This window comes from Monodelphis domestica, chromosome 1 (genome assembly GCF_027887165.1).
Source record: "Monodelphis domestica isolate mMonDom1 chromosome 1, mMonDom1.pri, whole genome shotgun sequence".
Classification (NCBI taxonomy): Eukaryota; Metazoa; Chordata; class Mammalia; order Didelphimorphia; family Didelphidae; genus Monodelphis; species Monodelphis domestica.
In genome coordinates, this window is record NC_077227.1 from 63,026,176 (window position 1) to 63,040,531 (window position 14,356).

The following is a 14,356-nucleotide window of genomic DNA, read 5'->3' on the forward strand; positions in this document are numbered from 1 at the left end:
TGAACCCAAGACCTTCCATCTCCAGATCTGGCTCTCTCTTCTCTGAGCTACCTAGCTGCCCCTATTCTGATATAGATTTTTCCCAAAACACATGAATTTGGTCTTAAGGAAGAGAAGGGAAGAAAGTGTGTGTGTCTTCATTCCCCCATTCCCACTACTACAGGCTCAGCTCAGAGTGTATCCATCCTTTCTGAGGTCAGGAGCATCACCTTTGCATTATGATTTGATTGTAAATAAACAGCAGAACTGGGACTGAATTGACTCCTATCCACTCTTCTGTCCTCCAGTGTCCTGGAGTTGGGCAAGGCTCCCAGGAGTCCTTCAGAGGCTTGGCTTCACCTATTTTATTGTGGCCCTGATGCAGATTGCCTTTGGGGTGGCAGATATGCAGAAGTACCAGGTGAGTAGAACAGCTCTTCCTGTCTGAACTCATTTTGACTCAATGTACCTGGTGGCCCTGATGTCTTTACCTGGATTGTTAGATCAACTAGTCAATCAATCAGCATTTGTTAATCACCTCCTGTATGCCAGGCACTGTGCTAGGACCCTGGGAATACAAAACCAAAAATGAGTCAGTCTCTACACTCAAGGAATTTATATTCCAACAGGAAAGACCACGCACACACACATACATATGCATGCATAATACATATACACACATACGTATATACACATATACATATATGTTATCTTGTGCCCAGGAATTGCCCTTCAGCATGGTAGGACATTCCTATAATCCTGGCTTCCAGGGAGGCTGAGGATGAGGCTAGTGGATCTCTTGAGCTCAGGAGTTCTGAGCTGTAATGGGCTATACATTAAGTCCAGCATCAATATGATGAATCCTTGGAAGGAAGGATAATGACAGCTTGCCTAAGGAGGAGTAAATGGGCTCAGATCAGAAATGGAGCAGATCAAATCTTTCATACCAATTGAGTAATGAGATCAGCCTTATGAGTAGTTCTTATACTTCCAGTCTGGGCTAGACAAAGATCCCCATTAAAAAAAAAAAGTTTCTCCAAAAGTCTAACAGGTCCTTGGAGTCTTCATTTTGCAGAAGAAAGATATTATAGACAAATTTTATGTATCTCTGTATCAGCACTGTCAGTTTCCCCCCTAAATTGTTTTTTCCAATTAGAAGGTTTCTCTATACTCAGTTTGTTATTCAGAAGTTTCAGTCATGTCTAACTCTTCATGGCTCCATTTGGTGTTTTCTTGACAAAGAATGGCTTGCCATTTCCTTCTCCAGATGAAGAAACTGGGGCAAACGGAGTCCCAGGGTCACAGAGCTGGTAAATGTTTGAATTCAGATTTAAATTCAAATCTTCCTGACTCCAGGCCTTGTATGCTATCCACTCTGCCATTTAACTGTCCTATATGTAATACTTCTGTTATTTCCCATTCTTTCCTCCCTTTCCCTGGCCTCTTTTCCTCCCTTCTTTCTCTTTCTCTAACCTTTCATCTCCTTTCTGAGCAATAGTTCTTTCCCTTTTGATCAGTAATTTATCTGGTTCTTGGCAAACTAACATTTTCATCTAACGGTTCTCAGAAGATATATATGACACACGTGTTTTCTTCAATAGAGTTTGGAGTTGAAATAAATCTCAACTTCTATCTGAATTTTTTTCAAGGCCTGATACATTTTCCAGGACAAACAATTTTGAAAAGAATTTTAAGTGATCATTACAGAATTTCAATAGATCTCAAATCAATAACAGATCAACAGAACTCAATAGATCTGTTATCCAACTCAAACCCCCAAATGAATCCTCAATGCAATCTACCAGATAGTGATAATCTAACTTCTGTACAAAGACTACCAATAAAGGATAACACACTATCTGAAAAGATAGCTCTTATTCATTTAGCATCTATTAAGCATCTACTATTATGAAGCATTTGACAATTATATTTTCTTTGATCCTCACAACTCTGAAAGGGAGGTGCTATTATGATATCCATTTGCATATGAAGAAACTAACATTAAGTGAATTTTCTAAGTTCACACACCTAGAAAGTATCTGAAGTCACATTCAAACTGAGAGGTTTCTGACTCCAGCTCTGATTCTCTTATCTACTGCTCCATCTAACTTCTTGAGTGCTTCATTAAACCTGAGGATTCAAATTCAAGTTCAAAGTAGTCCCTGCCCTTAAAAAGAAGCTTGTATATTCTTATTTCAGTTTTAATACAAATGGGCTATAGTATTTCACCATAGTTCAGTAAGAAGTTGAAAGCATTTCTCACGATTTCTGTAATCCCAGAATCTAGCTCAGTGCCTGGCACAGAATTTAGTACTTAATAAATGATGATTGATTGATTACAGTTGAAAGTATGCTGGATTTTGGGTCCAAAGATGTGGATGTAAGTCTTTGACTATCCTATTATGATCTCTGTTAACTTGGGTAATTTCCCAAAGAGGTTGGACTAGATGGTCTTTAGGGTCTCATCCAAATCTAAATCTGTCTTCCTGTTATTTCCCTGGTAAAATCACTCTGATGACCCACAGAACATACCTTTCATCCCTTTAACTGTGTTTATTTCTTTCTGTGTAGGTTGGTGTCTGGTGGGCTCCATTCAGAGATATTGTCCTTTACTGGCAGGAGTGGATCATCATCATTGGTTTGGAATGCATCTGGTTGTGTCTCACCTTTCTACTCCCTGTTCCTGGCTGTCCCAGGTAAACTCCAGCCAGGCAGGAACTCATGCAGCAGCCAGAATGCAGCCACCTAGAGCTAGTGAAGGTCAAGTTAACAGGAATTGAAAAAAAAGAAGCATTTGTTGATAGTCTGATTTCACAACAAAAAGATCTCTACAGGTAAAGGTGCACAAGAGGTGTTACCTTCCCCAGGAAAAAAAAAAATGCCTCCCAAACCCAAGGTACCTTGTTGCCAAGTGAATCCTCATATAGACGTTACCTCCTACCCCATCCCAGAAAGCAACTTTCAAGCAATGGATTTTTAATTCCTTCCTCCAGCTGACTCTATCCACATTGCTTCTTAGGTTGTATAAATCCCCTTTGTGACCACAGTGGAATGCTGAAATTCTTCCCCATACCAGCAATAATCCTATTGTTTCTTAGATACTTCTCTTAGGCTTGTTAACTAAAATCAGAGAATCAAAAAACATTGGAGCTGGAAGGGACCTTAGATATCATCAAATTTTACAGATGAGGAACACTGAGACCTGGAAGGCAGAGAAATTTACCCCAAAAGCAATGTGTGTTCCCATTGTTGTCTAGTTTAGGCAAATTAAAGGAACTGAACCTTGAAGATGAAGGCTTGCCCTTTAATGGAGTAAACCTGTGCTATATAACAGTTTTGGCAATGACCTGAACAAAGGTGCAGCTGATTTAGCTATCAGATTTGCAGTTTAAACAGAGTCAAGAAATATAGCTAACTCACTGGATTAAAGAACGAGAATCAAAAAAGATCTCATCTGGTAGAATGTTGAGTTGTATCTAAGATGATGAAATGCAATTCAGATAAATGCAAAATCTTATATTCGAGTTAAAAAATAAATGTCAAAAGTAGATGATAGATAAATGGCTATGTGGCAATTTGTCTGAAAAAGATATGGGAGAGAGTTTTGTGGAGTATAAGATAAACAAGACAGCAATATGATTTGTCAGCTAAACCAGCAAATCCAATATTAGGTTACATTAAGAGAAGCATAGAATAGTGTACAAGACTAGGGACATATTATTACTATACTCTGTTCTCTCCAATTACTAATGGTTGCCCAATCCAATGACCTTTTCTCAATCTTCATTCTCCTTGACCTCTCTGTAGCCTTTGACACTTTTGAGCCCTCTTTTCTCTATGCTACTTTCTTTTTTTTATAGATTTTTAGGATATCTCCCTTCTGGTTCTCTTCCTACCTTTCTGATGATTCTTTTATCTCCTTTTCTGGATCTTCCTCCATATTATGCCCTGTAACCATAAGAGGCCCTCAGGGTTCTGTCCTGGGCCCTCTTCACCCTGTATGTTACTTCATTTGTTTATCTTATTTGAGGAAGTAATGTGATTTAATTACTATCTCCATGCTGATAATTCTCATACCTATCCCTCGTTCCTCAATTTCTCTGTTGACCTCCAATCTCATACTTCCTAATGCTTTTCAGACATCTCAAAATAAATATCCAGTAGATATCTTGGACTCAATATTTCTAAAACATAATTAGTTTCCCTCCCCTAAACTCTCTCCTCCTCCTACATTCTTTATTGCTGGAGAGGGTAACACCATATTTTCCAGGCCCTCAGGCTCACAACCCAAGAGTCATCCTGGAGTCCTCATTCTCTCCCACCCCCATCCCCCATTTTCAATCTGTTGGCAAGGTCTATTGATTTCATCTTTGCAACATCTCTCCAATACTTGTTCTTCTCTCTTCTGGCACTGCCACCAGTTTAATCACCTCACATCCAGATTATTGCAAAAGTGCTGGGGGCTTCAAATCTCCACTCTAATTTATCCTCCACTCAGCCACTAAAGTGATTTTCCTAGAGTGCAGGCCCAATTATGTTTCTCCATCTACTCAAAAATCTAGTGGTTTCCTATTGCCTCAAGAATCCATTACAAAATACATGGACTGGTAATTAGTCCCTTCATAATTTAGCTCCCCTCTACCTTTCCAGTCTTCTTATACTTTACCCCTCAATATATATCTTTGATCCAGTGACACTGGCTTCCTGCCTGTTACACCAACAAGATATTTTGTGTTAAAACTAAGTAGGAATTGAGCTCAGGTCATACAAAAAAGATTCTTTAAGACGTTGGAGCAAAGGTGAAGATGTCAGAGTACTTCTCAAGAATCTTCAGTGGCTCTTTATTGCCTCTAGTATACTATATAAAATCCTGGTGCTGATCATTTTGTCTTTCAAAGATTCCAGGCATTTACATGATTCCCTTAAATACATTTTTAAGTTCTAGTGACATTGTTTTATTGGCTGTTCTCCTTATCTCCTATGCCTCTTCAGTCTATCTCATAACTAAAGCATACTCTTTGCTCATTTCTGCCTTTTAGAATCTTTAATTCACTAATAGCTCAATTCAGGTACCACCTCCTATTGGGAACCTTTCTGGGTCTCTTTAATTTTTAGCCATTTGTCCCCTTTTCAAAATACCTTGACCATTACCTTGCACTGTATAAATATTTCATCCTTCAGTAGAAAACTGTCTTTTTAATGCCAGTGGCTATTCCCCACCCCCCATTATTTTAGAGGCATCCCAGCACCTCACATAGTAGCTTGGTCACATTAGATATTAGATGCATTGGGGGGGGGATGATTGAATAGTAAATAAACAAGGGGACATTACTCACAGTGGATATGGAGATTATGATAAAAGATGACAGAGATGTTAGACATGTTATGCTGTTATTTCATTTCTGTTTTCTCTGCCAAGAAGGATTATGTTCATGTTGGAGATGATGCCCAAAATAAAGAGGAAAGAAAGCCTCCAGCTGCCTTAAGTGAATACAAGTCACTAGGGCCAGATTAAGCATATTTTCATGTGTTAAAAGAATTGGCAGAGGTGACTGCTGAAACCAGTATCAATATCTTTTAAAAAATTAAATAAGAAAAAATGTTACCACTTAACATATAATAAATTTCCATGTAAGTTTTTTGAAATTATAGGATCTACAATTGTCTTCCTCTCTCTGTCCTTCCCTACTTCCAGAGCTGGCAAGCAATTAAATTTGGGTTATACATGTTTTATCACACAGAACATATTTCCATAGTTTTCATTTTTATGAGTGAATAATCTTATAAAGCCCCAACTCCAAAACCCCAACTCAAATAAACTAATGAAAAGTTGTACAACATCAATATTTTTGAAAGACTCAAGAATGGGAAAGGGTCAACAGGAGGGGAGAAGGGCAGATGCTCTCCTGTCATCTTTAAGAGGAAAAGAATAGTTACTGATGACCTCAGACCAGTAGCTTTTTCTTAACTGCTAGAAAAAATTCTACAGTATATTTCAGTGGGATGGTTAGTGAATACCTGAAAGTTAAATGTTTGTCACAAAGAACTAGGCTGGCTCTATCAAAATCAGATCTTGCCAGACTAACCTCATCCTTGTTTTTGACAGGTCTCTTGACTGGTAGATCAGAGAAATGCTGAAGGTACATTTATTTAGTAGAACATTTAACAAAGTACAATTAGATAGATTTGTAACAGGTTGATTGACTGGACTTGAAGAGTAGTCATTAATGAATGAAAGTCAACTTGGAAGGAGAAGGTCTCTGTTGGAGTGATTCAGGGGAGCTGTCCTGGGTACTGCTTAATGATTGGTTTACTTTTAAATATATGTGTTGGATGAAGAAATAGTTGGCAAATTTATCTAACTTGAACATGATAAAACTGGGAGAAAGAAGACATCATATGGATGACAGAATCAGGAGTCTGAAAAATCAAGAGATTCAAACATTTGGTTGAATCTAATAAGACAAAATGTAGTAGGACTAAATGTAAATCCTTATACCTTGGGCCAAAAATCTATCTCACAAGCAAAATACAGTGTGCAGAGAAAGCACAGTTATGCAGCATTTCATCTGAAAAAGAATTGGTTTTAACAGGCTTCAACTTCAATTTGAGGCAACAGTGTGATATGATAGCAATAAAAACACAAAAATGATTTAATATTAATATTAGCTAACATTTTATATAGTACGTTAAGGCTGCAAAACATGCTACATATATGTCTTGTTTGATTCTCACCACAACCCTGGGAGATAGAAGCTCATATTATTACCATTTCATATTATTCCCATTTTCTAGATGAGGCTAAGAGGCCAAGGGCCTTGTCTATGCTTATATAGTTAGTGTCTGAGGTAGGATTTGAACTGAGGTCTTCCAAAGTCCCAGAACCAGCACTTTACCCACTAAGATATCATAGCTTTGTAGTCCACTTCAAGTATCTGAGAAACTTTAATGTGGAAGTGAGGGTAGATTTTTGGCATTCACAGAGTACAACTAGGGGTAATGGGTTGATGTTTCTCTGGCACAGATTTCATAAGGAGAAATTTCCTAACCCAGAGAGCTATCCAAAAGTGGAATGATTTGCCATTGGACATAGTGGGTTCCTTGTCCCTGGAAGCCTCCAAACAAAGGCTGAATGCCCTCTTAGAAATGTGGTGGAGGAGTTTCTTGTTCAGGTGCTGCTTGGATCATAATCTCTGGGAGTTCTTCCACCTTAGATTCTCGGATTCTGTAATTTTATGATCCCTAGAAAAATGCTAAACTGGATTATTACATGGATACTTTGCAAATTCCTTAAAAGGAAAGTGATGATAACCTGATCAGGTGTGGGTGGGCTAAACCAATCTCATTTTCTTTCCTGACAGGGTCTCTAGTTTGGACCATCATTGTCTTAGTATTCTCACATATAGTACATCTGGATTTTTGTTGTTGGTCAGTTGTTTTTATCATGTCCAACTCTCATGATCCTATTTGGGTTTTTTTGGGCAAAGATACTGAGGTAATTTGCCATTTCCTCCTCTAGCTCATTTGATAGATGAGGAAACTGAGACAAACAGGGTTAAGTAACTTTCACAGGGTCATATAACTAGTATCTGAGGTCAGATTTGAACTCAGGTCTTCCTGACTCCATGCCCAATACTCAATCCATGATATCACCTAGCGGCCCCCGAAATTTGGATTTTAGTAAAACATTTGATGAGGTGTCTATTAAAATCCAGTGGACATGATGAAAAGTATAATGGTAGGCTCAGGTAGATTCATAACTGATTGAATGCCCAGACTTCAAGATTATTGATTAATGTACCAATGACAACTTGAAAAGAAGTTTCCAGTGGTATGCCATAGGACTCAGTCCTTGGCTCTAGTCTTTTTAAAAACATTTTTCACTTAGAATCATAGGATTTTAGAATTAGAAAGTATGTTGTGATCACTTGGAGCATCTATCTACATTTTGAGGGGGATATTGTAAGGCTGGAGCTCATCATAAAGTAATTTGAAACCATGTCATACAAACAATGATGAGGATTCTTATGGCATCTACTGTGATGTAGTAGTATATAGCATGAGAGCCATCATAGAGTATTAGAGAGAGATTTGGTCCTGGAATCATGGAGATCTGGATTCAAGTCTTGCTTCTTACAATCTGTGTATTGCTGGATAAATCACTTAACCTTTCAATTCCTTTTTAATAAACTCTTACCTTCTAACTTAGAATCAATAGGAAGTATTGGTTCTAAAACAGAAGAGTGGCAAGGGCTAGGTAATTGGGGTTGAGTGATTTGCTCAGGGTCACATAGCTAGGAAGTGTCTGAGGTCAAATTTGAATCCAGGACCTCCCATCCTTAGGCTTATCTCTCTATACACAGAGTCACCCAGCTGCCTCAGTCTCTCATTTTACAAGACAACTCCTATGATGGGTGTTCTTAACCCTAGGACCTGGGAGAGGGAGGAAGCAGATTTTTGACCACAGATAACAAGAAAATAGCAGATTTCTTTTCACTAACCTCTAAGAGAAGTTCTGTATTACTTTTAGTTGTGAACAAAGACAACAAAATATTCTGAGAAGAGGTCCATAGGCTTCATTAGACTACCAGAATGGTCTAGACCACAAAAGGGTTAAGAATTTCTCCTCTAACACTATAACTTGTAAAGAAGGTGCCTATGTGCAATCATAAAAAGTATTTATTTACCTGGGAGTTCCTTATACCAAGGAAATCACAGGTCTTGGACCTAATCCTATCCCTATGATGGTATTGGCTTTCACAATGGCTACAGCCAACTAACAGTATTCATTCTACTATCAATGAAGAAGAAATCTCAGAAACCCCTAAGTCTATTATTTCTTTTTCATTCTATCTATAGTTTGTTTGTACTTATTTGTTTGCTCTTTGACTCTTCCATGAGATCTTGAGCTCCTCGAAAGCAGGGGCGGTTTTCTGTCTCTCCTTCTACCCCCACCACTCAACACTGTATCAGGTGCTTATACTTCGTATGAACTCACCGACTGACATATGTTTACACCCAAAGGTGCTTTGGTTTGCCATCAGGTAGCATAAAGAGAGGTGAGACCTTTCTTTTGAGAATGGTTGTCTTGTTCTTGAGGTAATTGCTTTGCCAATACATGGGCCAGGTGAGAGCTGGAAGTGGTAAAGCTCTAAGCTTTTTCGGTACTGTTGGAACACTGTTAGCTACTGTTGTGGAAAGGTAGGTGACTGGTGACTGTGAGAGCATATCAACTACAACTTTTATTTTATTCATTTATTTTAAAAATCCTTACCTTCTGTCTTTGAGTTAATAGTGTGTACTGGTTCCAAGAAAGAAGAGTGGAAAGTACTAGGCAATGGGGGTTAAGTGACTGGCCCAGGGTCACATAGCTGGAAAGTGTCAGGCCAGATTTGAATCCAGGATCTTCCATCTCTAGGTCTGACTCTCAATCTACTGAGCCACCTCTCTGCCCCCAGCTAAAACTTTTAGAATCACAACCAAAGGGTAGCCTATTTTGATCAGTTCATAAGATGCCAATGTTCTTTTTTGGTTGTTTATGTGAAGAAAGGATGCCCATCTCTCCTCCATGAATAGTATTGGTCATTCTTTTAGTATTCAGTTTCCATCCTAGCCCCCACTCAAATTCACTTATGTTGTTTGCCTGCTTTCCATAGGGGTGGTAAAGGGGACTAAGTGAGAGATCTGGGTAAAGTAGGCTACTCATTCTGAGCCCCATATATCTTTTTATTCCCCCAAGGGCATCTGCCCAGACACAAAGGCCATTAATTCCTTTTAGAAGCAGTTCTTTGAAGAGTGAGGACTTTGAAATGGGTGGGTTTCCATCAGAGATTTCAAATCATCCTGTTTTCAGATTTGTTTTCATTGATTTTATTGATAAAAGAGAAGAGCTTACGAAAATGATGGGGTGACTTCATAAATCACTGCAGATTGAGGATGATAAGCCATTTTCTCCAGCAGATCTACTTTTCCCAACTTGCTTGAGAGAGAAAGTCTCATTTCACTCTCTTCCAAATACTGGCCTATTTTCAGGGAGGGCATCTTTCCACGGCTAGCTTGATGGTAGCTTTTGCAGAAGAAAAAAGCCCTCCCTTGCTTTCAGAAAAAGGAGAATAATGGTAATTTGCCTCTTTGTGAGGCAGTTTTATAATCATTTCCCACCTGTTGTGCATAGGTTTCAAGGCACTCAACAGCAAAACAGCCTAGATGAGAAACCTCTTCAAGGTATACCAGGCCTTTCTAAGCTACCTGAGGATAATCTTTCGAATCTGTTAATTGGGGGAAAAACAAAGGCAGAAAAGAAAGAGAGAGACAGCAAAAGAAATGGGCATTAGCAGATGTTTCTCAGAATCAAGTGCTAATTGGAGGGATTGAAAAGAAAATAAAAAGATGTTTTGTGAGAGAAAGCTAGAGGAGGGAGTTGGTGCCCATCTGCCTGTTCTCACAAGACTTCAGGGAATGGCCCTTTCTCCCTCTCTAGGTCACCTTCAGTTGCTAGCAGAGGAAGAAGACTTGACAAGGAAGTAGAGAGTGGGAATGACAACATTTAGATTTAGAGATGTCATGGGAGTCTCCAAAGTTTTGGGGGATGGTTTATTCATGGAGGGATTTCATCTGGGATTAGGCCAGGAGAATCACATTGAAAAACTAAGACATGGCCTCCAAGTTTGTGATAGAGCACATGCTGACTCCCTAGTTCCCTTCCTCTTCCTCCCTAAGAGCTATCTTCACCCACCTAAGAATTCTTTAAGTTTTACTCATCTTTGCATCTCCCAAAATGACTAGCACAATGCATATAGCTGATCCTCAAACAATACTTGCTAAGGTTTATTGAATCAAATATTCTCTTATATGCTTCTATCTGGATGCCCAAATAGATTATATATATAGATATATATGCACATATATAATGTATATATATATATATATATAAACCCTTGGCTTCTTAGAATTGATATTAAGTATTGGTTTCAAGGCAGAAGAGTGGTAAGGCTAGGCAATTGGGGTTAAGTGACTGGCCCAGGGTCACACAGCTAGGATGTTATAAGGTCAAATTTGAACCCAGGACCTCCCAGTCTCCAGAACTGGCTCTTTATCTGCTGAACCACCTAGCTACCCTTATGACTGATTTTTTTTTGGGGGGGGGAGTCAAATAGCACCTTTTTTAGTGTGGAGAGGGGAGGGAGAGAGGGAGAGAGAGAGAGAGAGAGAGAGAGAGAGAGAGAGAGAGAGAGAGAGAGAGAGAGAGAGAGAGAGAGAGAGAGAGGAGAGAGAGAGAGAGAGAGAGAGAGAGAGACAGAGACAGAGACAGAGACAGAGACAGAGAGACAGAGAGACTTGGAAACTTTACAAAACAAAAGAAACAAGTTAAACAAAAGATTTAGAGAGAAGGGAAAATGAGGCTGAAGTTATAATGACAATGACAAGGAATTGAACTAGATAGGGTGAACTTTAAAGGAAGAGATGTGGTTGTTAAATGATGGGGGCAGAGAGAGAATCTGAAATGGAGTGAATGAGAAATATGCCAACTCTTCCTCTTGACCTTGTGTGTCTTAGGGAGATGACAGTGAGGACCCCAATACAGAGCTGGTGAGGGGTGCCCAGAGATGAGGCAACTCCTGAAAGAGAAAGCTCAGTTTCAGTGAGCGCCAGAGTGGAGTGAAGTAAGTAGAAAGTGTACTAAGTCAGGAGTTGGGCGATTTAGGTTCAAATCTCACTTTTGACCTGAATGACATTATCTGAATCACTTAACCTCTCTGAATCTTGAAATCCTTGTGTGTAAAAGGAGGCAACTGGACAAGATGGGCAGGAGGATCCTTTCTAGCTCTAAAGCAATGTTATAATTGGCATATAATAAGCAAATTGATCATGAGAAAATGATATAGCAACAAAACCCAGTCCTTTCTACGTGTCAACATGAAGGTGAATTTGACAGTGGAGGAGGGTTTCAGAGCACACAGTAGAAAGAATGAACAGAGGAGGATAGGGATGGTTAGAATTTGGGCTCTCTGTGCTAATGAGGAAACCAGTCACCATGGTACTGTAGCCAGTAATACACTATTGGTAATTATTTTCTTATTGGTAGTATGTAACTCCCCAGGCCTGGTGGCAATTTGTGTAGTTGGGACTGGAGGGAGGAAGATGCCTGGGAGGTGATTGCTGCAGACCTCAGAAAGCATGAAGCTAGGGGCAGGGCAAGAGGAGGCAAGATTGCCCATTTGTCACCACCTGGGACAAAATCTAGAGCTTCCTCATGCTAGGACTGGCTGTGGGGCTGGTTTAATGAAGGCTCAGACCTGGGAAGAGCTAGGCAGGGTCCAGTATCAGGTAACAGTGAGCCAGGAGGTTGCCTCCTTAGTGGGGTTACAGATTTTTTTTTTGCCTTTGGATTTTTATTTTTATTTTTTTCCCATTTAAACATCATTTTTATTTGGTCAATTTCAAACATTATTCATTGAATACAAAAATCATTTTCTTTTCCTCCCTCCCCTCCCACCACCCCTCCCATAGCCGACACACAATTCCACTGAGTATCACATGTGTCCTTGATCTGAACCCATTTCCATGTTGTTGGTATTTGCGCTAGGATGTTCATTTAGAGTCTACATCCCCAATCATATCCCCTCAGCCCCTGTAGTCAAGCAGGTGCCTTTCTTTGGTGTTTTTGTTCCCACCATTTGTCCTCTGCTCGTGGATAGTGTTTTTTCTCATAGATCCCTGCAGGTTGTTCAGGGAAATTGCATTGACACTAATGGGGAAGTCCATTATGTTCGATTGTACCACAGTGTATCAGTCTCTGTGTACAATGTTCTCCTGGTTCTGTTCCTTTTACTCTGTATCAATTCCTGGAGGTCATTCCAGTCCCCATGGAATTCCTCCACTTTATTATTCCTTCGAGCACAATAGTATTCCTTCACCAACATATATCACAGCCATTCTCCAATTGGAGGGCATCCCCTCATTTTCCAGTTTTTTGCCACCACAAAGAGTGCAGCTATGAATATTCTTGTACAAGTCTTTTCCCTTATTATCTCTTTGGGGTACAAACCCAGAATTGCTATGGATGGATCAAAAGGTAGGCAGTCTTTCAGCACCCTTTGGGCATAGTTCCAAACTGCCCTCCTGAATGGTTGGATCAATTCACAACTCCACCATCAATGAATTAATGTCCCGACTTTGCCACATCCACTCCAACATTCATTACTTTCCATAGCTGTCATGTTAGCCAATCTGCTAGGTGTGAGGTGACACCTCAGAGTTGTTTTGATTTGCATCTCTCTGATTATCAGAGATTTAGAACACTTTTTCATGTGCTTATTAATAGTTTTGATTTCTTTAACTGAAAACTGCCTATTCATGTCCCTTGCCCATTTATCAATTGGAGAATGGCTTGATTTTTTGTACAATTGATTTAGCTCTTTGTAAATTTGAGTAATTAGACCTTTGTCAGAGGTTTTTGTTATGAAAATTGTTTCCCAATTTGGTACTTCCCTTCTAATTTTGGTTGCATTGGTTTTGTTTGTACAAAACCTTTTTAATTTGATGTAGTCAAAATTATTTATTTTACATTTTGTGGCTCTTTTTAAGTCAAGTTTGGTTTTAAAATCTTTCCTTTCCCAAAGGTCTGACATGTATACTATTCAGTGTTTACATAATTTACTTATTGTTTCCTTCTTTACATTCAAGTCGACAACCCATTCTGAGTTTATCTTGGTGTAGGGTGTGAGGTATTGATCCAAACCTAATCTCTCTCACACTGTCTTCCAATTTTCCCAGCAGATTTTTTTTTATCAAATAGTGGATTTTTGACCCAGAAGCTGGAGTCTTTGGGTTTGTCATAGATTATCTTGCTGAGATTACTTACTCAAAGTCTATTCCACTGATCCTCCTTTCTGTCTCTTAGCCAGTACCAGATTGTTTTGATGACCACTGCTTTATAATATAGTTTGAGATCTGGGACTGCAAGCCCACCTTCCTTTGTATTTTTTTCATTATTTCCCTGGATATCCTTGATCTTTTGTTCTTCCAAATGAACTTTGTTATGTTTTTTTCTAGTTCAGTAAAAAAGCTTTTTGGAATTTCAATGGGTGTAGCACTAAATAGATAGATAAATTTGGGTAGGATGGTCATTTTTATTATATTAGCTCGTCCCACCCATGAGCAGTTAACGTTTTTCCAACTGCTCAAATCTAATTTTAGTTGTGTGGAAAGTGTTTTGTAGTTGTGTTCATATAGTTCCTGTGTTTGTCTCAGAAGATAGATTCCTAAGTATTTTATATTATTTAAGCTGATTTTGAATGAAATTTCTCTTTCTAATTCCTGCTGCTGAGATGTTTTGGAGATATATAGAAATGCTGATGACTTATGTAGGCTTATT

General features: G+C 39.0%; 1 protein-coding gene across 1 annotated transcript in view; it reads left to right on the forward strand.

Moving 5' to 3' along the window:
- Positions 1 to 14,356, forward strand: part of LOC100015953 (heparan-alpha-glucosaminide N-acetyltransferase-like) — a 159,367-nt gene that overhangs the window by 42,799 nt on the left and 102,212 nt on the right. Inside the window, exons 5-6 of the mRNA XM_056815386.1 lie at positions 288 to 400; positions 2,551 to 2,675. Coding sequence (XP_056671364.1) covers positions 288 to 400; positions 2,551 to 2,675 — 238 coding nt within the window. The remainder of the gene's footprint in view (positions 1 to 287; positions 401 to 2,550; positions 2,676 to 14,356) is intronic.